This window comes from Schistocerca cancellata, chromosome 6 (assembly GCF_023864275.1).
Source record: "Schistocerca cancellata isolate TAMUIC-IGC-003103 chromosome 6, iqSchCanc2.1, whole genome shotgun sequence".
In the NCBI taxonomy this organism is placed as follows: Eukaryota; Metazoa; Arthropoda; class Insecta; order Orthoptera; family Acrididae; genus Schistocerca; species Schistocerca cancellata.
The window spans coordinates 348,531,177-348,556,236 of record NC_064631.1 but is presented as its reverse complement, the minus strand read 5'-3'; the positions used below and the strand labels follow the sequence as shown (position 1 = coordinate 348,556,236).

At 37.3% G+C, this 25,060-nt stretch overlaps 1 protein-coding gene across 1 annotated transcript in view; it reads right to left on the bottom strand.

The window, feature by feature from the left end:
* Positions 1–6,288: 6,288 nt before the first annotated feature.
* LOC126190801 (ubiquitin-conjugating enzyme E2 T-like) overlaps positions 6,289–25,060 on the bottom strand; it is a 283,350-nt gene continuing 264,578 nt past the window's right edge. Inside the window, exon 6 of the mRNA XM_049931355.1 lies at positions 6,289–6,339. Coding sequence (XP_049787312.1) covers positions 6,304–6,339 — 36 coding nt within the window. The 3' untranslated portion in view covers positions 6,289–6,303. The remainder of the gene's footprint in view (positions 6,340–25,060) is intronic.

Sequence of the window (25,060 nt, the reverse complement as noted above, 5' to 3'; positions counted from 1 at the left end):
CTGTTTCAACAGCCCATTCCTATCAACCCCAGTAGGAAAATAAGCCACAAAACATTCCATTTGGCGACCTTGGTGAAGGATGTGAAGATAAGGCATCCAAAAAGAGGCAAAAAGAAGGTTTTAAAGAAAAATCTCATGAAAATATTTGAGAATATATGTCAATGTCAAGAACAACAGGAGTCAACAATGGAACATCTAGCATTGCATACATTATACAGATGCACTCAAATTATTAAAATTTTAAAGAAGAAGATGTTTGTGTTTGTGTTAGAGAGAAAAAGAAGAAATTCCTGGATAACTGGAGGATACAAATTACATTATTGTGTGTGTTTATGAGAGTGTAGACATGATTCATGTACAAACAGTACAAGCTGTAATATGGAGGAGTTTACATCAGGCTCAGAGAAGAAGATTACCAATGTTATAGCAGCTGGTGGTGGACCTTGTTGGAGCAGTTCAACTTAGCACACTGTTTATGGCAACAGACAGTTACATGTCACCGGCCACATCACAGCAGTTCCAGCAACAGCTCACTACAGCTGAATGATGTGACTTGTCTGCAGTATGCCAGCAGGTTGGCTGTGGTTCACCGCAGCATGCAGTCGTGTCTGATGAACTGCATTACTTGTAAATTTGTGACAAAATTTTGTGATTTGGTTGTAGTAGACATTGTTAAGGAGTGACATAGGTGAACTATATTTAAAATTATAAAATTTATGACAATTTCTAAGTAGTGAAACACTCAGTTACAATTTTTGTAATATTCTACGCCATCACCACATGTAAAATGGTACCCTAAGATATACGAAATAGATATGACAGATTTATTTGCTACATTTTAAGAGGAAATGTCTAAAATATTAGAGGAAGTTGCAAACGCACAAGGGAAAAGAATTAATGCAGTATTAGCTGCATTTAAAATGCAATGTGAGGGTACAAATACAAAACAAGAGGAAATACTAAGTCTAATAACAACACAGAGAAGTAAAATTTCTACTTTAGAAAATGTAATCACTGATTTACCCATGAGTTACAAAACAGTAATCAAGGAAATCTCAGATACTAAAGAAAGGGCAGTTATACTCGAACAAGGTAGGGAATCCAATGCAATTTTGAGTCCTAATACTACCTTATCTACTTTGCAGGAATGATCGCAAGACTTTGTAGCACAAAAAGTGCAGGAAAGGATTCATTCCTCAAGCTTTACACCTACTTCTACTGGTGAGTCTATTTGTAATCAACAAGAGTTTCTCACATGGAAAGAGTGAGACATGTAGCTATATCAAGACACCACCTGCAGTCCAACCCTTGTGAATGAGTAATGAAAGAACTTGGAAGACTGTGTAGAACACATTGTTCAGAAAAAGAAAATACTACATGGGCACAACTGATTCCTGAATTCCCATACATGGCTACTGAACTATCTCTGTAGAAATAATGAAATTCTGAGTCCTCATACTACCTTATATACTTTGCAGGAATGATTAAAAAAAAATAAATGTCTTGTGACTAGGGCCTCCCGTTGGGTAGACTGTTCGCCAGGTGCAAGTATTTCAATCTGACACCACTTCGATGACTTGTGCGTCGATGGGGATGAAATGATGATGATTAGGACAACACAATACCCAGTCCCTGAGCAGAGAAAATCTCTGACACATCCGGGAATCAAACTCCAGCCCTTAGGATTGACATTCTGTCACGCAGATCACTCAGCTACCGGAGGGGGACTGCTGGAATAATTGCAAGACTTTGTAGAACAAAAAGTGCAGGAAAGAATTAATTCCTCAAGCTTTACACCTACTTTTACTGGTGAGTCTAGTTGTAATCAACAAGAGTTTCTCACATGGAAAGAGTGAACCATGTAGCTATATCAAGACACCTCCTGCAGTCCAACCCATGTGAAGGAGTAATGAAAGAACTGGGAAGACTATATAGAATACATTGTTCAGAAAAAACATACTACATGGGCACAACTCATTCCTGAATTCCTGAATTCCTGAATTACCACACATGGCTACAACTATCTCTGTAGAAATAATGAACAGAGCCTTAGTTGGGGAAACATTATTGAAATTATTTAAGTGGCCATCTAAATCCAAAGTAAATTTGGAAGACTTACATAATACAGTAGAACATAGACATGCAGATATAAGGAAACACAAGTTTAATAGTCATGCACATACTCAAATGTTTAATACCAATGAGTTAGTGCTTGTTCAAGATCATCATCAAAGTCCTAATATCAACAAATAAATTAGTACATTTTTTCCAAAGTATTGTGGACCATAATTGATTGAGAGTATACCACACGCAAAGGGTGTATATCTTGTAGACCTTGCAACAGGTCAAGATAAAGGTCTATATAATATAGGTATGATAAAATGAAAAGCCCTCAGGGGAAACTGCAGCCTAAGCAAGTTCAGCAGGATGACGTCTGTCAGGCCCCAAGTTAACTGTTCTATCATTTACATTTTCATTTCCTGTTGAACAGTTTCTTCACTCTTTTTCAATCCCATAATCTTTAAAAAAAATTTAGCTCTCACTGTACTATCCTAGAATTAGATACATGGAACACCTAAGTATGATATGAATATATAAGTAGCTTATGAGAGTACACGTAGTTACTCATATACTGATATCTCATATTACATGACTAGCATTTATACTGGTTAAACCTACAATTCATTTTGAATCTATCTTCTATATATTTTGTATGAGTGCTGTATTATTTTGGTACTCAGGTGCTGTATTTTAAGTTCACAGGTATGGTATATCGGTGAATGTTTAAACGCATGGGAAGAAGAGTGCTAAGTACTTTCAGTTGTTACCAGTTAGCTGTTCATTTTACTTACATTAAGGAATGTCACTGAAATTGTAATACAATTGTCAAATATATGTGATTGTAGGAAATTGACAAATAACACAGTGCAAAGTGGTAATTTTCTAGCATGCAATATCAACATGAATAAGTATCAATGACAATTTTATTTTATTTAAGATCTTGTACAGGGTATATTCTTTTTATCTCTAATACTGTAGTCTTGTAAACAATGAAATGATTTGTGAAGATTTTCTATGGGAGATTTTAGTTACAGTGCTATTATAAGCATGACAACAGACAGATGGAATCAGACCATTGACAACTGACAACATACTTTTTTTTCACCATGTGATGTTGATTCTTTCCCTATATGCTTTCAATAGGGGTGGTATCAGACTCTATCTTTTGCGGCTATTTCTTTCTTTTTTTGATCTTAATGAAGCCATCTTCCTTTTTCTTTCCTACTCCAATTGGAGGACCAACTCTGTTTCTCCTGGTATTTCATGCTCCCAAGTTTCTATTCCTGAAACCATTCCTTCTTATAGATTATTTTCTTACAACCTGTCTTCACAGAATACCCAGGGAAAATGACACACATGGAACAATATGACAGCAATATTTATACAAAATTTCATGACAACTATACATTGAGTTAAGTGCTGCACCACATTTTTTTTTAAATCTCATTTTTGTTCAATTTGTTCATTGCATCTGCTTGGGGCGGACGTTGTAAGACATCCGTTCAAGTTCGTTGTTGATAGATTAACTCAGTTTTTTTTTATTACAGAGGGAGCTAACCCTCTGACCAAACACACTGAGCTACCGTGCCGGCGATGTTAGTTGTATCACATGTTGCGGGGTAGGAGAACCTCCTAGTGTGTATAGCACATCACCTGAGAAGGTGTAGGATGAACATGTGCACATAAATTTTTTGACAATTGAGAAACAGAATAAAAAATCTGGAGTCCTCTTGTCATACAAACAACTGAACTATGTTTATTAAAGGATGAGGTTAAGAATTAAGACACTGAGAACTTGTGAGCAACCAAGTAAATATACATTGTAACGTAAGTATTATAATAATTTACACATGCCACTTTGTATTCATTCTGATGAGTGCCTATGAGGTGGTCAACAATATAGAGTAGATTAAGAATAGGGAGATGATCAGAAGGAAGTTCAGATATGTAGCTCATAGAATAAGATAAACATATGTATAACAAAGTGGAGCAGATGGAACAGAGTTATTGTCAGAAGATATTCCACAAGTTGAAGCATACAATAATGATTAATAATTCACAATTTAGATGCAGTAATAGCACAGCACTGTTAGCAGGTGTAAATATTAACATAAGCCAAGACCTGAGGAAGGTGGGAATGTATGCAAGGTAATGATCACCAGAGTCAAACATATAAGGTCTTCAACGAATGAGAGTACAAGCATGTTAAGATACTTCATATGAAAACTGAAAATGATGATGCAGTGTTTCTAAAGGCAAATTGTTAGGGGGATAAAAGGTAAGTGGACCTATGAAAATGGTGACTTATGCCTTAGGTCAGGTGAACCTGTGAAAGGAAGAACCCATACTGCTTTCATGAAGGGAGAGCTGTACAGTAACACCCATAGAATGAGGTACAACATGCTTAGGAAGTACTGTATGTTAGATAAATGTGATATGAACTTGGTTTATTATACTTCATAAATCGGAGTATGTCTCTACTGTGTTTTAAGGATGTGAGTATCTGAGATTGGGAATAGGTAAACGGATTGCTGATTCCAAGGTCATAAGTAACTCCTTGCATAAATGAATTAAAGGATATCATTTAAGTTGCAAATAAGCATAACACTTTTATCTCTGTCAAGACCTGCAGTAAATCAGTGTCATCTATGTGTAGCAAATGAAACAAGACAAACAGTTAAGTGTAATGTCTCAAGAATCCTACAAAAACGTTTGTGCATATCAGAATACCCACAGTCAAGTGGAGTAGATATCATGTAAACTGGATAATTAGAGCAAAAGAAGAATATTAAAGTACAATGTCAAAACCGAAATGCCAAAACTGAAATGTCCAAACTGCAGAGCTGAGTTGAAATTTTTCCTAAGATAAACAAAGAATGCAAGTCCCATAGGCCCCTGAACTGGAAGTAGCTTTTGTTTTTGGTAAACTTATGATGTGAAGTAGTTGGTGAAATATGAACTGAACTGGATGAAACATTATGTGAGTCCCAAAGGGGCATAAACTGCAAACAGCATTAGTATTTTGTAAAGTTATAATATTACGTAACTGTTTGAAAAATGATGTTTATTGTAAATGCTTTACACCTTATAGAACCAAGTTTATGAGCATGGCATCTTTCACCTCAGTGGGGAATATGAGGTGCAACGTGTCATTTGTAGAATGAGGTGTTACTTGTCCTTAATGTTCATTTGCTAATGAAAGCTTTTCATAGGTTAAGGTAGTTAGACCCCACCTCTGGGAGATTTATGATGATTTGTGCAGATGGGAGTTGTACTGCTCCTGTACTATTGGCAATGAGGGCCATGGACTGGCACTTCTACCTGCTGGGTGGAATCATTTGCTCCATGGGGCTGAGAGTGAAAGGCATGGAGTGCACATGACCATGATGTTAAAGAAATCATCAATGCAAATACAATTGACATTCATATTTTATTGTAAAATATTGTTCAGAGCCTCTTGTGAGATACACTCATACAAATATCTGCCTGAATTTTATGCCTATGTAGTCAATCAATTACAAGAAGTTAGTTTCAATAGCACATTCCTATCACTTCCAGTAGGAAAATAAATCACAAAACATTCCAAAGTCTTACATGAAAACATAATTAGCGACTCATCAGTACATTTCACTTCAATACTTCAATGTCATATTTATAATCATTATTTCAGCTAGTCACAGATTCTGCCATCTTTGCTACAAATTGTAAATATGAAATTTTTTAGTTCACTTACATTATTTCCATATCCTTCTTTCCTAGAAAAATTTCTTGAAACAGATGCATCTGATAAGCCTTTCTTGATGCTGCTTTTATTATTTATAGTTTCACTAATGTTACTCATCTTATGTTGTGAGCTATGAGCCTGTATCTTATTACTTTTTGCTGATATTTTGCTAGGCAATCTCTTGAGTATTACTCCTTGACTAACATTTGAGCTTATATGGTTTTCCTCTAATTCATCGCTAGTATCATTCTCTGAAACCACTCGCACTGCTAATCTTTCATTGATGGTGCTTTGGTTATCTATGGTTTCATGATGTTTGTTCACATCCTGTTTTGAGTTATATACCATTGTTTTATTATCTTTAACTGAAGTTTTACTGTGCAGTTGTTTTGGTTTTACATTTCGATTATAGCTTCTGTTTTTCATCCTGGCACTGTCATTTAAATGTTTTGCTTTTTCAGTAAATTGGTGGAGATGTTTTCTGTTAATTTGTGACATATTTTCAAATGGTTTTTCCATCATTCTTGAGTGGTTATGGACTTTAGCACGTACACCTGAAAGCAAAGCAAAATTATTACCCATACATGGACGACACAAAGTACATGAAAAATTATGTCTAGATATATATAGGAGCCATTATTGAGTCACATATAGTAGCATTTGAGACACTGGCATACAACACCATAACAGAAGTATGTTTCTATGAACCTTTCTGTTGGGCAAGTACCTATTACTGCTCTTAGGATGTGCAGCATATTGATTAAAAGTTACTGTTAATAATACATAGCCCATAGCCATTAACTCTGCTTAGCAATTTGTCAGAGGAGATAAAGGGGTTGTCCTCCAACAAATCCTTTTGTCTTCTTGATTGCTTGATTGATTTCTTTATTAATCCATGTAACTATTACATTGTGTGGATTTCATCAGCAAAATCATATACAATACAATATACCTACAATATATACACATACAATTAATATTTACACACATTTTTAAAGTATCTTACATTAGTTTTATATCCTTATGTAATTTTCTTATAGTACTGTACAATTCTGGATTTCATATTATAATTATTTCCTCATGTAGTACAATGCAGGCTACTTTAATTACACTACATGTTTTAATTCAGATAGTCCGTTACTGCGTAATAACTTTTATTTAATAAAATTTTTTTTGTTTTGTTTTGAACTGTCCAATTGTGTCAATATCTTTTATATTATGTGATAATTTATTATATAATTTAACGGCATTATACAACAAGCTCTGCTGAGTTTTAACTTTATATTTGCTCTCTAGACGCAGATTGTATTGGTTTGTAGTTTCATAGCTGTGTACTAAAGAATTTTTAACATAGCAGCCAATATTTTTTTTACATACATAATACTTTGAAAAATGTATTCACAAGGGACTGTTAGTATTTCCAGCTTTTGGAAATGTTCAAGGCAGTGAGCCCTACTGCCACTCTTGGTTATTATATGAATTGCTCTTTTCTGTAATTTGAAAACTATTTGAATATTTTTACTGTTGACTTCCCAAAATATTATTCCATAGGTAATAACAGAATGGATATAAGAAAAATATACAGATCTGACACATATAGTATCACACACTGCAGTCAGAATTCTAAGAACATAGCATGCTGTAGTGATTCTGTTAATAAGTATTTTAATATGTTCTTCCCACTTTAACTGACTGTCAACATACATACCAAGAAATTTTGTGTAGTCTACACATTCTATGATTTCATCGTTTAACTTAAAGTTGTTATAGTGTGGTTTTTTGCAGACATAGAGGTTAACAGCATTTTTTTTTTTTTAATTTAGTATTAGTATATTATTGGATGCCCACTCATGTACACTGTTTCTTTTAATCTAAACTTTCATAATTTGCTAAAATTTTTATCATTGCTAAGAAGTTAGTGAAATGTCATGTTTCTGAGTAAAGGATACATACTTGGACCACTACTCGTTTCATAACCTGAGCTGTTAAGACTTGAAAAACATAAATAATATTTTCAACACATTTTGTTAAAGAATGAATATACCGTAATTTATTAGTTTTAATGTCCAAAAATTGATTAGATTTCTTAACTTCACTCCAAAAGTAATTTTCATTACCTGCTGTTTGGTATGAGAATTTATCCCAAAATATTATACTTCCTCAAATGAATTTGTTATCACATTTTAATGTTAATAATTTAAAAATATTGTCAACCTCTTCTGTCAGCACTTCCTCATTTATTAAGCTTATACAGGTTTGGAATTTCTTTCATTTTCAGAGTTGCATGTGGTTAGACTATTTGTAGTTTAATGGTAATGAAGTGGCTAAAAACATTTCTTAATTTTATCAGCAGTCCTTTCTAACACTGTAATTAATTTGCTATTCATCACAATACTTTCATAATTCAAAAACAAAACAAATCAAGCATCTTGTACAGTAATTGATTAAAAGTCATAGACAACATAAGTTACACAAGGAAATGCAACTCCAGGAAGACACCAGTTCCTTCTCAGTTAAATGACCGCTATACGAAACAGACGCTGGGAATAAACGCTGAAGATGAAATCATAGTTACTTTGAATCTGCAATTAGATATGGAATAATTTTCTGGGAAAGTTCAAATAGTGTAGCTCGAATATAGAAACTGCAGAAGGCAATTATGAGGCACATGTGTATTGCACAGCAAACAGGATCCTGTCACACATTATACCTGGAACTACAAACCCTGAAGTGTTCCCTCCTTGTACATTTACGATATCACAATCTTCCTACAAAACAGACAAAAATTACTGGAGGAGAATCATGTCAATCATACATATAACATGAGAAATAAAAATAATTTTATGCTATTCATGCAACAACTGAACTTTTATGCACGGACTCCACAGTCTATGGGGATGACAATACATAACAAGTTATTCGGCAAAAAAATTTTTTAATATGAAGCGCACTCTGTGGGAGAACTGCTACTATTCAATAGAAGAATTTGCAGAGGATGAAATGATAATTTGAGCAAGAGGTTATTAAGTGTATATGTAACAAAATTGCATTGTTATTATTATGATGTTGTTTGTCATCATCAGCTGTTCTATGATTATGGTGACCTGTCTCCCATGCCTGAAACAAATAATTTAGGTTATGTATGTTGTCAGACTAATTAATCACAGTTCACAAAAAATAACAGAATAGCAATTAAGGAGCTTCAAATCATGCTGATACTAAGAGAGATTGAACTGGTTACTAAAAATTAGATGGAACAAAGAAGTAAATGGATTGTATCTGTGGTAAAATGACTGAAACCATAAATAAAAGTATAGAAATAATTATGTGTGTGAACAACACCAACAACAACAGAAATAAATATTACAATTATCCAGAATAAATGACACTCTACTGTCAGAGAGAAATAAAGGTCACAATTTTGCAATGTCTACTTTTACATCCATACTCTGCAAACCACTGTGAAGTTATTATGGTTTCTCCCTATTCCATTCACATATGGAGCACAGGAAGACTGATTGTTTAATTGGTTCTGTGAATGCTGTCATTAATCTAATCTTGTCCTCACAATCCCTATCTGAGCAATACATAGGAGGTTGTAGTAGATTCCTAGAGTCATCATTTAAGGCCAGTTCTGGAAACTTTTTAAGAAAACTTTCTCATGACAGTTTACATTTATCTTCAAAAGTCTGCCACTTCAGTTCTTCACCATCTCTGAGACACTTTCCCAAACATCAAACAAACCTCTGACCATTCATGCTGCCCTCCTCTGTGTACATTCAGTATCCCATGTTAGTCCCATATGGTATGGTTCCCACACACTTGAGGGATATTGTAAAATGGGTTACACAACTGATTTGTAAGCAATTTTCTTTGTAGACTGATTCCATTTCCCCTAGAAATTCAACCAATAGACTGAAGTCTGCTGTGAAAAATAATTACACTGAATGAATCATTGTGGGTTCATATTCAGAGATAACTTACTTTCATACACACATTAGTGATTATAAGTTTCACAAATTTATTTGTGTATTCAATGTATAAAAATATGACATTTTTTCAGTGAATAATTAGTGATTTGCTAACCGTTTTGCAAGAAAGATCTGTATTAACATTTACATAACATTACTTTTAGATATAAATTGAGTAAGTAATACAAAAACAATAATTTGAGCGTAACTACGAGGGCCGTTCAGAAAGTTGATTTAAAAAAATACACCAAGTTAAATAAAAATATTTTAATATATACATCTTACAACTACATCTTTGCACTATTTTTCTACATAGTCTCCATAGCAATTGAGGCACTTATCGTATCTCTTCACAAGCTTTGAAATTCCTTCTGCATAAAAATCACCCGCTTGTGCCTGGAGCCAGCCTGTGACCGCATCTTTGAGCTCTTCGTCGTCATCAAACCGCTGTGACCCGAGCCATTTCTTCAAATGCATGAAGAGGTGATAATCACTTGGCACCAGGTCTGGGCTGTAAGGTGGATGGTTGATAATGTCCCACTTGAAGGACTCAAGAAGGGCCGTTGTTCTGCGAGCAGAGTGAGGACGGGCGTTATCGTGCAAAAAAACGATACCGGAAGTCAGCATACCACAGCGTTTGTTCTGTATAGCCCGTCGTAACTTTTTTATTGTTTCACAGTACACGTCTTGATTAATGGTCGTACCACGTTCCATGAATTCAACCAACAACACCCCTTTGGCATCCCAAAACACGTTTCCATCAGTTTTCTGGAAGAAAAAACTTGTGAGGCTTTTCTTGGTTTGGTAGGCGAATTTGAATGTGCCCACATCTTTGATTGTTCTTTTGTCTCAGGGTTCACGTACTTAATCCAGGTTTCGTCACCGGTCACGATTCTGTTTAACAATGGTTCTCCTTCGTCCTCATAACGTGACAGAAAGTCTAATGCAGAGGCCATTCTTTGAGTTTTGTGGTGGTCGTTAAGAATTTTGGGCACCCATCATGCACAGAACTTATGGTAACCCAATCTTGCTGTCACTATCTCGTACAAGAGAGTCTTAGAAATCTGTGGAAAACCAGTAGACAACTCCGACATTGAGAAACGTCGATTTTCACGAACTTTTGCATCAACTGTCTGAACGAGTTTGTCAGTCACCAATGATGGTCTACCACTCCTCTCTTCATCATGAACGTTTTCTCGTCCACTTTTAAATAAACATACCCATTCACGGACAACTCCTTCACTCATAACTCTTGATCCGTACACGGCACAAAGCTCACGATGAATAGCTGCTGCAGAATATCCTTTGGCTGTAAAAAACCTTATGACAGCACGCACCTCACATTTGGCGGGGTTTTCTATTGCAGCACACATTTCAAACTGCCACAAAAACTAAACTAGCGCAGGTACGACGTTCACTCGACCACGGCTTGATGCCGACTGACCTGTTGAGTGCGTGAACGCACAGACGGCGTCGCTACTCCCCCCACAACCCGCACTGTGACCGATCGGAGGTTACTTTCTGAACCGCCCTTGTATATAACAGTACCCAGTACCCAGGCACCAACCATACTTGACCATAAATGTGTGAAGTTAGGAAGAGGATAGCAGCAGCACCAACTGCAAGCAAGTGTGACTATTGTGCTTTATGAAATGTAACATAGCTGTTGCAATATGGAAAGGCAGGCCAGCCTGGTACTGTGTGTAAATATTCAATGCAGTAGTACTCATGCAGCAAGATATCAAAAGCCTTCCCGCACCAGTGGCCATCGAAGTGGTTAATGTATTTGCCAAAAGGTGTAGCACAGGCAAAACATGGGCAGCATAGAAGGGTATATATACCCAAGCAATTTGTACTAAAATCACTTCTGTCAGTACCACAGCTCTACCACCATGGAGGCTGTGCCACCTGGCCATTGTATGGGATGCTCATCGAGGATTGCATTTTGCGTCTATGGCAGGGCAGCCTGCCCTGAAGCAGGAGGTGCTACTACAGGTGGGCCAACACCAGCCCAGAATAGCAGCCACAGCCACCAGCATAAAGGCAGCAGGTCACTACCCAGTATGTCACGGGTCAGCTGCATACTGAAACCATGGGGAGATGAGCGAGAATCGGGCTGCCACTTCTGGCAATAACGGATCAGAGGTTTATCAAAAAATACAACTGTATCATCCAAAACAGCACTACCTAGCATCTCAACTGGACTATAACCGACTGTGTTCAACTACTTGGACTGACAATACTCCGATCTCTCTCCCCTAAATTTATTGAGCCCAGAAATTTTAGTTAACTGGGACCAAGAATACTCTACTTTTCTTCAATTTAGCTGGACATTATGAAGAGATTACCACTGATAAAATATTCTCCCAAACAAACTGTACAGCTCGTGGCATGTATCTATCTTTTAATGCAATGGCAGTTAACAAACAGCATGAAAAATTCATTGGCAGAGCACAATAATTCATAAGAGATTAAATGCAGAACAACAAAACATGCAAAGTAGGAACACTTATAGACTACATAAATAAAAAACACATTGGCAATTAAAAGAAAATGAAAGGAACCAAAACTGTTTAACTCTTTATCTCATTAGTATTAGTAACCATTGTTTGCAAAAATGACTGTGTTGGAAATTAATAGGTCTGCAAAATTTTTATGGTTATGAAAAGAATAAAACCAAGTATTAATTAGTGCTCTAACTGTTATTGAAAATAAGCTGAATAGTATTAAAATATGTAAGTTAAAATTAAATATAATTAATGACTGAGAAAATATAGAGAAAGAAGAGAGAAAAATACTTGGTCCCAAAATAGGTGGATAGAGGTGAATGCGAAGAACATTAGAATAATATCCAGGGAAATCAGACTCAAAAGGGCATGGTTTGCTTGACATGTAGTTAGGATGAGTATGAACAGAATAACAAAGAGAGTGTGGGAAACAACAGGGAGGACAAGGGGAAATACAGGAACCAAGTGGGTTGTTGAACTTCGGAAGGACTGGTTGGAATTGGGGATCAAGGTTGAAGGAAAGGAAAACTGAAGGAACAAATATACAAAAGACCAATATGCCAGAGATCAATGACAGAGAAGAATACAGGAAAAGATTAGAGTGTCACCGGTGGAGCCGACAGGAGAAACGGACACTGAAGATCTCGGAAGAAGAGTGGGAGAAAAGAAGAGAAAGAATGAAGAGGTTCTGGGAGAAGAAGAGGAAAATGCAGTCCACGAAGGGGCTACCCATGGTCCTACAGAGACCGTAATGCAAGAAGAAGAGAAGAAGAAGAAGAAGATACAAATAGTTTTTATATCACTGATTAGAATGATGCAGTTCATGGTCTCTCTCAGCCAGTGTTCCTTCTATATAGTTAGCCAATGCTGCTGGTGAGTCATTGACATCTGTGTCATTAGTCCATGATGCTTGAGCATGTAATCCAATAATTTTTCATCTTGCTGATCTCCTTGGTCATGGATGCTAACAGGTATGCATGGCATTTGCAGAATTAATTCCAATCTGCATATCTGCATACAACAACCAGAACGAAACATGCTTCTTTCCATTAATGTGTGACCTACCCTGATGTCATAATGTTTGTTATGCACTTTAGCCATAGTTTTCAGGTGCACTCACTTCAACCTCATGGCAATCAGCACATCTTACAATCACAGTTAAACTTCTTCATATCAATATATGACATGCCAATGTGTTACCTTATTTTCTCTTCCATTCCACAGTGAATGGAATGAACTAACCAGATTGTGTTGTTGATAATCAGAAAGAGTATTTTACATTGTGGACATTTCTGTGTGTCAAAGCTTTATTTTTAATGAGTCAAAATGTAGGTGTGGCAAATGAGCAACATTCTTTAATTGTGGTACACACTGAGGTCATAAATGTAGCACTGTCCAAACACTGATATTTTCCACTGGCCACAAACACAATGTGTAGCAGTACATATGTGGTGTGACAGTCACCTCAACTCTCTTCTTCTCACTCCTGACTCTTTGCTGATGCCTTCTCTTTCAATCTACCAATTTGATTCTAAATCACTCCTCCAACTTGCTTCACATAATAGTTTCAAATATTCTGATTACATCAATTTGCTGTTTTATACAAATCACAATTTCACATTCCTCCACTGAAAATCAATTCAAGTAATATGTTAACAAATAAGAAAGTACACGACATCAGAATAATTGAAAATGGCAGTCACATTCACAAAAACAACATTATGTAAACAGAAACTACACCAAGAATTAAATTTACAAAACTCATTCCTAAATAACCTTTTCAATGTATGATGAAAATATAGCAGGAAGACGTAAATGAAAATACAGTAAAATGGAAAAAAATGTATATCAGCCTGTAGTGTTATCTTCAGTACAAACTGTCATTATGAGAGATATAAATATGAATAACTTTTTCACTGCTCCTAAAATTTCTAAATTATCCTATCCATAATAGAAGTAACATGACAAAGTCTGCAAAGAACTATCTTCATGTATCCTCACTGGCAGACAAAAAAACATAATACAGTTGATAATTTGCATAGAACTGCAAATAATCACCTTTTTAGTTTTCATTGTTTTCATTTCTTAACTCCCCACATTTGAAGTCCTCATTTCTGTACACTTATTGCTTCAGCTACAAATGTTATGGAAATCACTGCTCTAACTTTGTGTCATGAAACAAGTAGTCTTTTGAACTATTTCTTGTTACTAACTAATGCAATCTACTGAAAGTTACATACTTTTACAAATTCTAGTTCTATTTACAACTTGACATAACTCTTGTCTATTGCTACTTTTCCTAATGCTATTTCTACATTTTCATGTTGTAAACTAACTTAGGAACACTGAACTATTATTAAATTAACACTCATTGTGCTATGAAATATCTCCTACCTTAAATATCCTTGTAAACTTTAAAAAAATTAAAAATTTTACTTGTATATTTCAAAAAATAAAATTACATACTCCCTACAACTCCATTCATTTCTTCTTCTGGATCCTGAGCTTCACATTAAAAATTTATTGCATCATTGCATTCATCTTCATTGGTTGTGTCACTCTAATCTCATATGGTTTCAAATACACTGTGTTCTCAGTGCAAAATTGCTTCTTTGACTTTGGGTAAACTAAATAGCATGCATTTGAGTACGGTATACTTATTTTCTCTGACAGACCTTCATTTACATCCAAAAATTTTGATATCCTATTACTTATCTTTCTAACTTTTTCATGTGTCTTAACTAACAGTAAATCTCCAACTTTATACCAGCCTTCTGTATCTTTTCATCATAATTTCTCTTCCTCTCCTCCAGTTTCCTTTCCACCAACTCTCTCACTCTTTCCTTCTTCTCATCCCAACTTAATTCATCTCTAAAGACAAAAGCCAGTTTCTCCTCTACAAAACTCAAATCTCTCTCTCTGTCCATAATCTCATAAGGATTAAACCCTGTTACATCATGAATTAAACTATTCATTAAATCTTCAATATTCTCATCAATGTCTCTCCATGAACTATGATTACTGCTACAGTATGTGCAGCACAACCATCCAGTTTCCCTCATATAACACTGTGCAGGATTTCCTGCCGCATTATATGTTTATGTATATATTATTGTTATTCCTTGGCTGGTAAGACCTTCCTTCCATTTTTTGTATGTAATGTTATCATGAAGTAAGGCTTTTGGTTTACCAAATTTCACAAAATTGTGCTTTTCTAAATTAGTCAAAATTTCTTTGCCAGTTGCTTTACACAAAGGATTGCATTTTATAAATTTCAAGAATACTTACAACACTGCAAAGATATAGGCAAAATCTCCTTTTTTTGGCAAAGGGCCATAAAAATCCACTGCTAACAATTCCATCAAATCATTTGGTTTAACACTTTGCATGGGAAGCCTACACATTTGGTTAGTAACCTTGGCGCTCTGTCACTTGTCACACATTCTAATATAGTTATTTACCCTCCTTACCATGTTGCCAAAAATTACACATTCTATTAGTTTTTGTATACACTTCTTTGCATTTACATGTCTAGAACTCAAATTGATATAATCAATTACTCACCCGGCCAACACACTCAATGTTCCGAATATTCATTAGATCACCTAAACAAATCTCCATCATGTATCTTGTAGTGTTTTGGTAGCTTATTGTTACCATTTGGCTTATCCAAACCCCCTTTTATCATCTTCCATATCTCAACATGATTCTGATAGCTTCTCATGTACTTACAAATTCCTTCTATTTTCTTCTCTTCCTAACCCCTTTTATATAAAATTGTTTTCCATGACCCTCACCTACATCTTTTCCTGTCTCACCATTCTCTCCCAATGGTAGCCTGGACAATGCATCTGCTACTATGTTCCGTGCATCTTTGACATACCTGATTTCAAATTCAAATTATTGAATAAACACTATCCACCTCATGAAACATGAATGCATTAGTCTAAATTTCATGAAAAATATAAGGGCTTGATGATCAGTGTAAATGTTTCCCCACACTTAATCTCTGAACTTTTTGAATCCCCAAATTATTGCTAAAGCTTCACAACCCATCACACTGGAAATTCTCTCATACTTAGTCAATGAGCTGCTTGCAAAGGCGATTGTCCTGTGATCTCCCTTCTCATTATCACCAGATTTTTGAAACAATTCTCTTCCAATACCGTATCCACCAGTCAGTCCATAGACAAAAAGTTGGCTAAGGTCAGGATGGTATAAAATTCAGTCCTCTTTCAAGGCCATCTTAATATGATCAAAAGCTTCCTGACATTCATCTGCCCAAACAAAAGTTACCTTAGGATTTAACATCCTATTCAAACATGGGTTCTTGAACACTTGTTCAGATACAACATTTCTATAACAAACATAAACCCAGAGAAGACTTTAACTGTCTCCAATTCTTTGGAGATGGACATTCCTTAATTGCTTTAATCTTTTCAGAGTCAACACTAATGCCACTCGTGATTACCTATGATACCTATGAATTTTATTTTCTTTCTCACAAATTCATATTTGTTAGCCTAAGGGTCATGCCCTTTTCTCTCAAAGCTTTAAATACATCATTAGCAGGTTATATGCTCCTCCCAAGATTCAGTGACAACCAACAGGTCATCCACATACACCTTATTTGGGAACTCACCTACAGTCCTAAGAAATGGTCTAGTGTTTGTATGAATACTAACACACTAGTATTCAACCCAAAAAGAACTGCAGTACATTGGTAACACTTTCCACTCACAAAAACACAGTATAATTTCTATACTCTTCTGCAAGTGGAACTTGCCAGTAACTGTCAGTCAAACCAGACTGGTTATAAAATTCATCTTGCAGTATTTTTGCAATAGCCCATCCATATTTTCTGGATGCTCAGTCTCTCTTCTCACTATTGTATTCAACATCCTAGCATCTATGGCCACTCTGACACTACGATCATTTTTAGACACAATGATCAGTGGACTATTGCAGTCACTCTTATTCCTCTCTATAACACCACACTGCATCAACCTCTCAATTTCTTTGTACATGCTTCACTCAGGGCAAAAGGCTATTTCTTGCAAAAGGTTCATGCAGTGTCACATCTAATTTACACTCAGAGTTCTTAACTTTACCTGGTTTACCAGAGAATACTTCTCTATTCATCCATAAAACTTCTCTCAGCTCCTTTTTCTGTTGCTCATTCAATCCTTCTACTTTGTCCAGTTTGTTCTTCAATTCTTCCACTGTCCCTCCCTCATCTCCACTACCAACATAGTCTAGGTTCAGTTCCAAGTCCATAACATCACTTCCTACTGGCATTATTTTTAGTTGTCATACTAAATTTTTATTACCCGCTACCACCCCACTGAAACTTCCTTTTGATTCTGACGCTTCACTACCAAAACTGATAAAATTGTCTCCACAATTAATCTCTGCTCTGTTTCCAATTATCAGTCCATCCTTAAAATAATATGCACACTCAGACTATGTACCACAAAAACATTGTGGACCAGACTTATGCCCCAAATTTCAAACTCCAAAATAATTTGAGGCTTAACACCTTTACTCAATTTATCTGTAGCACCTGCTATTTTCATTCTTGACACTGGCACATCATTACTTCATTAGCATCCTTCATACATTTATAAAATTCTTCAGCAAATGCACAAATTTCACTACCAATGCCCAAAAGAGCTCTTTCTTCCCTACTATAGGATCCTATTCTTACAAACTGTTGTCCAACTTTAATATTATCACCCTCCTCTTCCTCATGTAATAAATCTCTCTCAATATGGTCATGTTCCCAATCTCCACAAGCTAACTTTGAATTTATTTCTTCTCCCAACTCTTTTTGAATCGCACATAAACTTCTTTTCTCCTTCTTACAAGTTGAAATTCCCTTATCTTTACCAATGATGAAATCATTAACCTTCTTCTTCACATCTGGGATCATATCATTTTTCACAGGATTTGTAGAAGCCTCCCCTCTAGCAAATCTGACCTTCTCCTTTTCATTATTTTCCTGCAAACCACCATGGAAGAGAAATGCATATCTTTGTGTCATTTCTTCTTCTTCTTCTCCTTCTTCTTTTTCACTACAACTACTTTTACTACTATCTCCTTCCTCACTATCAATACTCTCAATTTGTATCACTTTATCTTTCTCTCTCTCACCTCCCCAAACCCTCATACTCTTTAACTCCATTGTACATTCGGGAAAACATTTCCATACATGAAACTATTGACCCTACATTACTTCTACAGTTAACTTCAGGCACTACTTCTTCAATCACCAAATTTTGACCTCAACATCTCCTATCAACATGACTAGTATTACCCATGTTACATATTATTAAACTTCTTGTCTTGCCAGGGCACCTTGTAACTTTGGTAAGTCTGAACATTTGACCAGCTGCAGCCCAGGACATTACTATTGCAAGGTATTGTTTCCCCTATGAAATTTTCCTCATCTATCAGGGCCTCTATTGTTACCCTTGAATTCATTTTATCTCTTCCTCCTCTACCTCTCACATATACTTCTTTCACTCCGTTAGTTTGCTCTCAGTTCTTCTGGTACCACTCAGAATCTCTGTTTTCAAGAAACAAACAATTTGTTTGTCATTTATCTACATCCAACAATGGAAAATCCAGGATGGAATGTAATAGTACCAGAGAAGGAAAGTTGCTACTCAACATACAGCGGAGATGCTGACTCGCGATAGGCACAATAAAAAGATCACACAATTAAAGCTTTTGGCCATTAAGGCCTTTGTCAGCAATAGACTCGCACACACACACACACACACACACACACACACATACACACACACACACACACAAATGCTACTTGAATGCACATCTGCAGTCTCAGAGAGCTGAGACCACACTGCAAACAGCAGCACCAGTGCATGATGGGAGTGGCAACTGGGTGGGGGTAAGGAGGAGGCTGGGGCGGGGAGAGGGGGAGATAGTATGGTAGGAGTGGCGTACAGTCAAATGTTGCAGTTTAGATGGAGGGCAGGAGAGAAGGTGCAGAGGGTGGGTGGGGGGGGGGGGGGGGGCGTAAGTAGTGGGCAGAGAGGAGAGAAAAAAAGAAATTAAAAGACTGGGTGTGGCAGTGAAATGATGGCTGTGTAGTGCTGGAATGGGAACAGGGAGGGGGCTGGATGGGTGAGAGGACAATGACTAATGAAGGTTGAGCCAGGAGGGTTACAGGAACGTAGGATGTATGGCAGGGAAAGTTAACACCTGCGCAATTCAGAAAATCTGGTGTTGGTGGGAAGGATCCATATGGCACAGGCTGTGAAGTAGTCATTAAGATGAGGGATATCGTATTTGGCAGCATGCTCAGCAACAGGGTGGTCCACTTGTTTCTTGGCCACAGTTTGTCGGTAGCTGTTCATGCAGACAGGCAGCTTGTTGGTTGTCATGCCTACATAGACTGCAGCACAGAGTTTGCAGCTTAGCTTGTAAATCACATGACTGGTTTCACAGATAGCCCTGCCTTTGATGGGACAGGTGATGTTAGTGACCAGACTGGAGTAGGTCGTGGTACAAGGATGTATGGGACAGGTCTTGCATCTAGGTCTATTATAGGGGTATGAGCCATGAGGTAAAGGACTGGGGGTTATGGAAGGATGGACGAGTATATTGTGTAGGTTCGGTGGACGGCGGAATACCACGGTAGGAGGGGTAGAAGGATAGTGGGCAGGACATTTCTCATTTCAGAACATGACGAGAGGTAATCGAAACCCAGGTGGAGAATGTAATTCAGTTGCTCCAGTCCCAGATGGTACTGAGTTATAAGGGGAATGCTCCTCTGTGGCCGTACTGTGGGACTTTGGGAGGTGGTGGGAGACTGGAAAAGAAAAGGCACGGGAGATTTGTTTTTGTACGTGGATGGGAGGATAATTATGGTCAGTGAAGGCTTCAGTGAGACCCTCGGTATATTTTGAGAAGGACTGCTCGTCACTGCAGATGTGACGACCATGGGTGGCTAGGCTGTACAGAAGGGACTTCTTGGTATGGAATGGGTGGCAGCTGTCAAAGTGAAGGTATTGCTGGTGGTTAGTAGGTTTGATATGGATGGAGGTACTGATGTAGCCATCTCTGAGGTGAAGGTCAACATCTAGCAAGGTAGCTTGTTGAGTTGCGTAGGACCAGGTGAAGCAAATGGGGGAGAAGTTGTTGAGGTTCTGGAGTAATGTGAATAAGGTTTCCTCACCTTCAATCCAGATAGCAAAGATGTCATCAATGAATCTGAACCAGGTGGGGTCTTAAGGATTCTGGGTTTTTAGGAAGGATTCCTCTAGATGCCCCATTAATAGGTTAGCATAGGATGGTGCCAGGCGGGTGCCCATAGCTGTACCATAGATTTGTTTGTAGGTAATGCCTTCAAAGGAGAAGTAATTGTGGGTGAGGATATAGTTGGTCATGGAGACTAGGAAGGTGGTTGTTGGTTTGGAATCCATAGGGCATATGGAAAGGTAGTGTTCAACAGCAGTAAGGCCATGGGCATTAGGAATGTTAGTGTACAGGAAGGTGGCATGAACAGAGATGAGCAGGTCACCATGTGGTAAAGGGATAGGAACTGTGGAGAGTCGGTTGAGGAAATGGTTGGTATCTTTTATATAGGAGGATAGGTTCCAGGTAATAGGTTGAAAGTGTTGGTCTATGAGAGCAGAGATTCTCTCAGTGGGGGCACAGTAACCGGCCACAATGGGGCATCCTGGGTGGTTGGGTAGTCGTGGTCTTCGCATCTGCAGTGACGAGCAGTCCCTCTCAAAATATACTGAGGGTCTCACTGAAGCCTTCACTGACCGTAATTATCCTCCCATCCTTGTATAAAAACAAACCTACCGTGCCTTATCTTTCCAGTCTCCCACCACCTCCCAAAGTCCCACAGTCCGGCCACAGAGGAGCATTCCCCTTATAACTCAGTACCATCCGGGACTGGAACAACTGAATTTCATTCTCCACCTGGGTTTCGATTACCTCTCGTCATGTCCTGAAATGAGAAATGTCCTGCCCACTATCCTTCCCACCTCTCCTACCATGGTATTCCGCTGTCCACTGAACCTACACAATATACTTGTCCATCCTTACACAACCCCCAGTCCCTTACCTCATGGCTCATACCCCTGTAATAGACCTAGATGGGAGACCTGTCCCATACACCCTCGTACCACCACCTACTCCAGTCCAGTCACTGACATCACCTATCCCATCAAAGGCAGGGCTATCTGTGAAACCAGTCATGTGATTTACAAGCTAAGCTGCAACCTCTGTGCTGCATTCTATGTAGGCATGACAACCAACAAGCTGCCTGTCTGCATAAACAGCTACCAACAAACTGTGGCCAAGAAACAAGTGGACCACCCTGTTGCTGAACATGCTGCCAAACACGATATCCCTCATCTTAATGACTACTTCACAGCCTGTGCCATATGTATCCTTCCCACCAACACCAGCTTTTCTGAATTGGGCAGGTGGGAACTTTCCATGCAATACATCCTATGTTCCCATAACCCTCCTGGTCTCAACCTTCGTTAGTCACTGTCCTCTCACCCATCCAGCCCCCTCCCTGTTCCCATTCCAGCACTACACAGCCATCATTTCACTGCCACACCATCTTTTAATTTCTTTTATTTCTCTCCTTTCCACTACTTACCCCCTCCCCCTCCACACCTTCTCTCCTGCCCTCCATCTAAACTGCAACACTTGACTGTCCGTCACTCGCACCATACTATCCCTCCCTCTCCCCACCCCAGCCTCCACCTTACCCCCACCCAGTAGCCACTCCCATCATGCACTGGTGCTGCTGTTTGCAGTGTGGTCTCAGCTCTCTGAGACTGCGGATGTGTGTGCAAGTTGCGTTTATGTGAGTGTGTGTGTGTGTGTGCATGTGTGTATGTTTGTCTACTGCTGACAAAGGCCTTAATGGTCAAAAGCTTTAATTGTGTGAATCTTTTTATTGTGCCTATTGTGACTCGGCATCTCCGCTATATGGAGGGTAGCAACTTTCCCTCTCTGGTATTGTTACATTTATCTACATCCATCACTCTATTCAAAAAGTCTTTAATGTTATTATTATGTTCCATTAATCCAATTCTTTTATTAGGAGGTAACTTCCACACTAGTGTCTCTATAGTATCCCCATCACTACAAGTACTATCCAAATGTTTCATTTTCTTGATATGCTTCTCACAGTATTCATGCATACTTCCATATTTCTCCTATCATACCATGGAGCTTTCTTAAAAGTTTCTATAACATTACTTTGTTTCTCTTTGGACCTGTACTATCCCAGAAAACCTGGCACAAATTCCTCAAAAGTTTCAGATTTATCAGGCACGTCCACTCCACAATAAAAATTTTCTCCCTTTGGGCAAGCATTGGCTATCCTGAACTTATCATTTTCTATCCATTCTACAGTAAACTGACCTCTCAAACTATTTAAAAAAGAGAAAAGATGTACATTCCCTTGAGGATCAAACACTACATTATTAAAACTACTACCGTCTCTCACATGTACTACTACAGCTGAATTGCACCACTACTATTATGTACTGTTCTCTCTAAAGTCTCTACCATATTCTCAATCACAGAAGTGGTCCTTTTAACTTCTTCCACTTCCATCTTAGTCTTTTAGCTATGTTCCTGGAAAACTCAATCACAATATTCCCTCACTTTTGTTTTTCTTTATTCACACTTTTCAGCTTGGGCTTCGACCTTTTTTATCCAAGCATTCTACCTTTTCCTTTATACCACTGTTGAGTTTCTTTTGTTTTTCATTTAATTCAAACTTTGTTTCCTTAAATGTCTCTTTCATATCCCCTTTGAATTTATCAAAATCTTTATTTACTTCTGACATGAATCTTCTTTCCTAACTCATCTACCAACTTCCTTTTAAAGCCCTTCAAGTTTTGTTTGAGTTTTTGATCTAGCGCCTTTTTTGATTCATCTATCTTTTCCAACAGTTTCTATCTGCCCACTCAATTGTTCCTTCAGTTCTTTCTGCCCTTTTTCCATCTTCTCTTTTATTTCTTACTGCCCTTCTTCCATTACTTTCACTTCCACTAAAGTCAGTGCCAGTACACTGTCTATTCCCTCTATTTCATCTACTTCTCTTTTCACATCTGGTTCAGCTTTAATGGCTGACCCTTTCTCTACATTTTCCATAACAGGTCCTGTATCTTTATATCTACCACCTGTTCACTTCTTCATGTCTGGAAAGTAGCTAAAAGTTAATCGTGTTTAATCCTCATTTTGTAAACCTGGTGAATACAGACAAACCAAAACTAATTTTCCTTTCCACTAAATTTTGATTTCGAACAGAAAATTATCAGATTCCATCAGGATAGCACTAAAATGATACTCTTCTCATCAACATGGTCAACATAAATGGTGATAAAAGATCAGACAGTGTCACAAAATGTAACTGCATCATCCTAAACAGCACCTCCTAGAATCTCAACTGGACCAGAAATTACCATGTTCAACTACTGGGACTGACAATACTCAAATCAGTCTCCCCTAAATTTAATGTGCCTGGAAATTTTAAGTTAAACAGAACCAGGATTATTCTACTTTTCTTCAATTTGGCTGAACTTTACATTTACACATGCAAGTAATTATCCAAAAACTACAACATCATAAATGGTCACCAATTAGACCAAAACGTACAGATTACCACCAATAAAATATTCTCCTAAATGAAGTGAACAACTAATGACATGTTTCCACATACTAACACAAAGGCTATTAATGCATAGCACATAAAATTCATCAGTGGAGCACAATAATTCATACGAGATTAAATGCAGAATAACAAGACCTGCAAATGAAGGTAAACCCTTACAGACAACATAAATAAACAAATACTGGTAACTGAAAGCAAATGAAAAGAAACCAAAGCTGTTTAACTCTTACCTCATTAGTATTAGTAACTGTTGTTTGCAAAAATGACTGTTGGAAATTAATAGATTTGAAAGTTATTACAGTTATGAAAAGAATGAAACCAAGTTTTAATTAGTGTTCTGAATGTTACTGAAAATAAGTTTAATAATATTATTATATGTCAGCTTAAAATTATGTAAAATGAATGACAAAAAAGTTATTGTTGTTCTTATATACAGAGTTTTTACATCACTGATTAGAATGATGTAGTTTGCAGTGTCTCTCAGCCAAAGTTCCTTCAAAACAGTTTCCAGTTAGGTGATGCTCTTGGTGAAATAATAGTCCATGGTCTTGAGTGTGCAGTCCACTAATTGCTGAAATCTTGTTGAACTCCTTCATTGTGAGTACAAGCTGTGAGTCTAACAGGTATGACAGGTGTTTGGAGAATGAATTCCAAACTGCACACAATGATGAGGATAAAATGCACTTATTTCCATTAACACATGATATACTCTGATGTCATAATGTTTGTTACTCACTAAAGCCACAGTTTTCAGATTTATGGTTAATGATCCATGGTTTAAACAGCACAATAAGTGCTGTGCACAATTGGCTATGCACTCAGTTCTATCTCGTGGAGATTAGCACATCGTACATTCACAGTTAACATTCTTTGTATCAATATGTGATACACCAATGATTTATCAGATTTTCTCTTTCATTCTACAGTCTGTGGTGTGCACAAAGCTTACTGGTCTGCTTATCAAAGTTTTACACCTTATGAGTCAAAACAGTTGGAGCAAATTAGCAACATGACATATAAAGTCACTAACTCTTTAATTGCAGTACACACCAAGATCGTAAATGTATCACTGTCCAACATTTTTCACCGGCCACAAACACAATGTGTAGCAGTACAT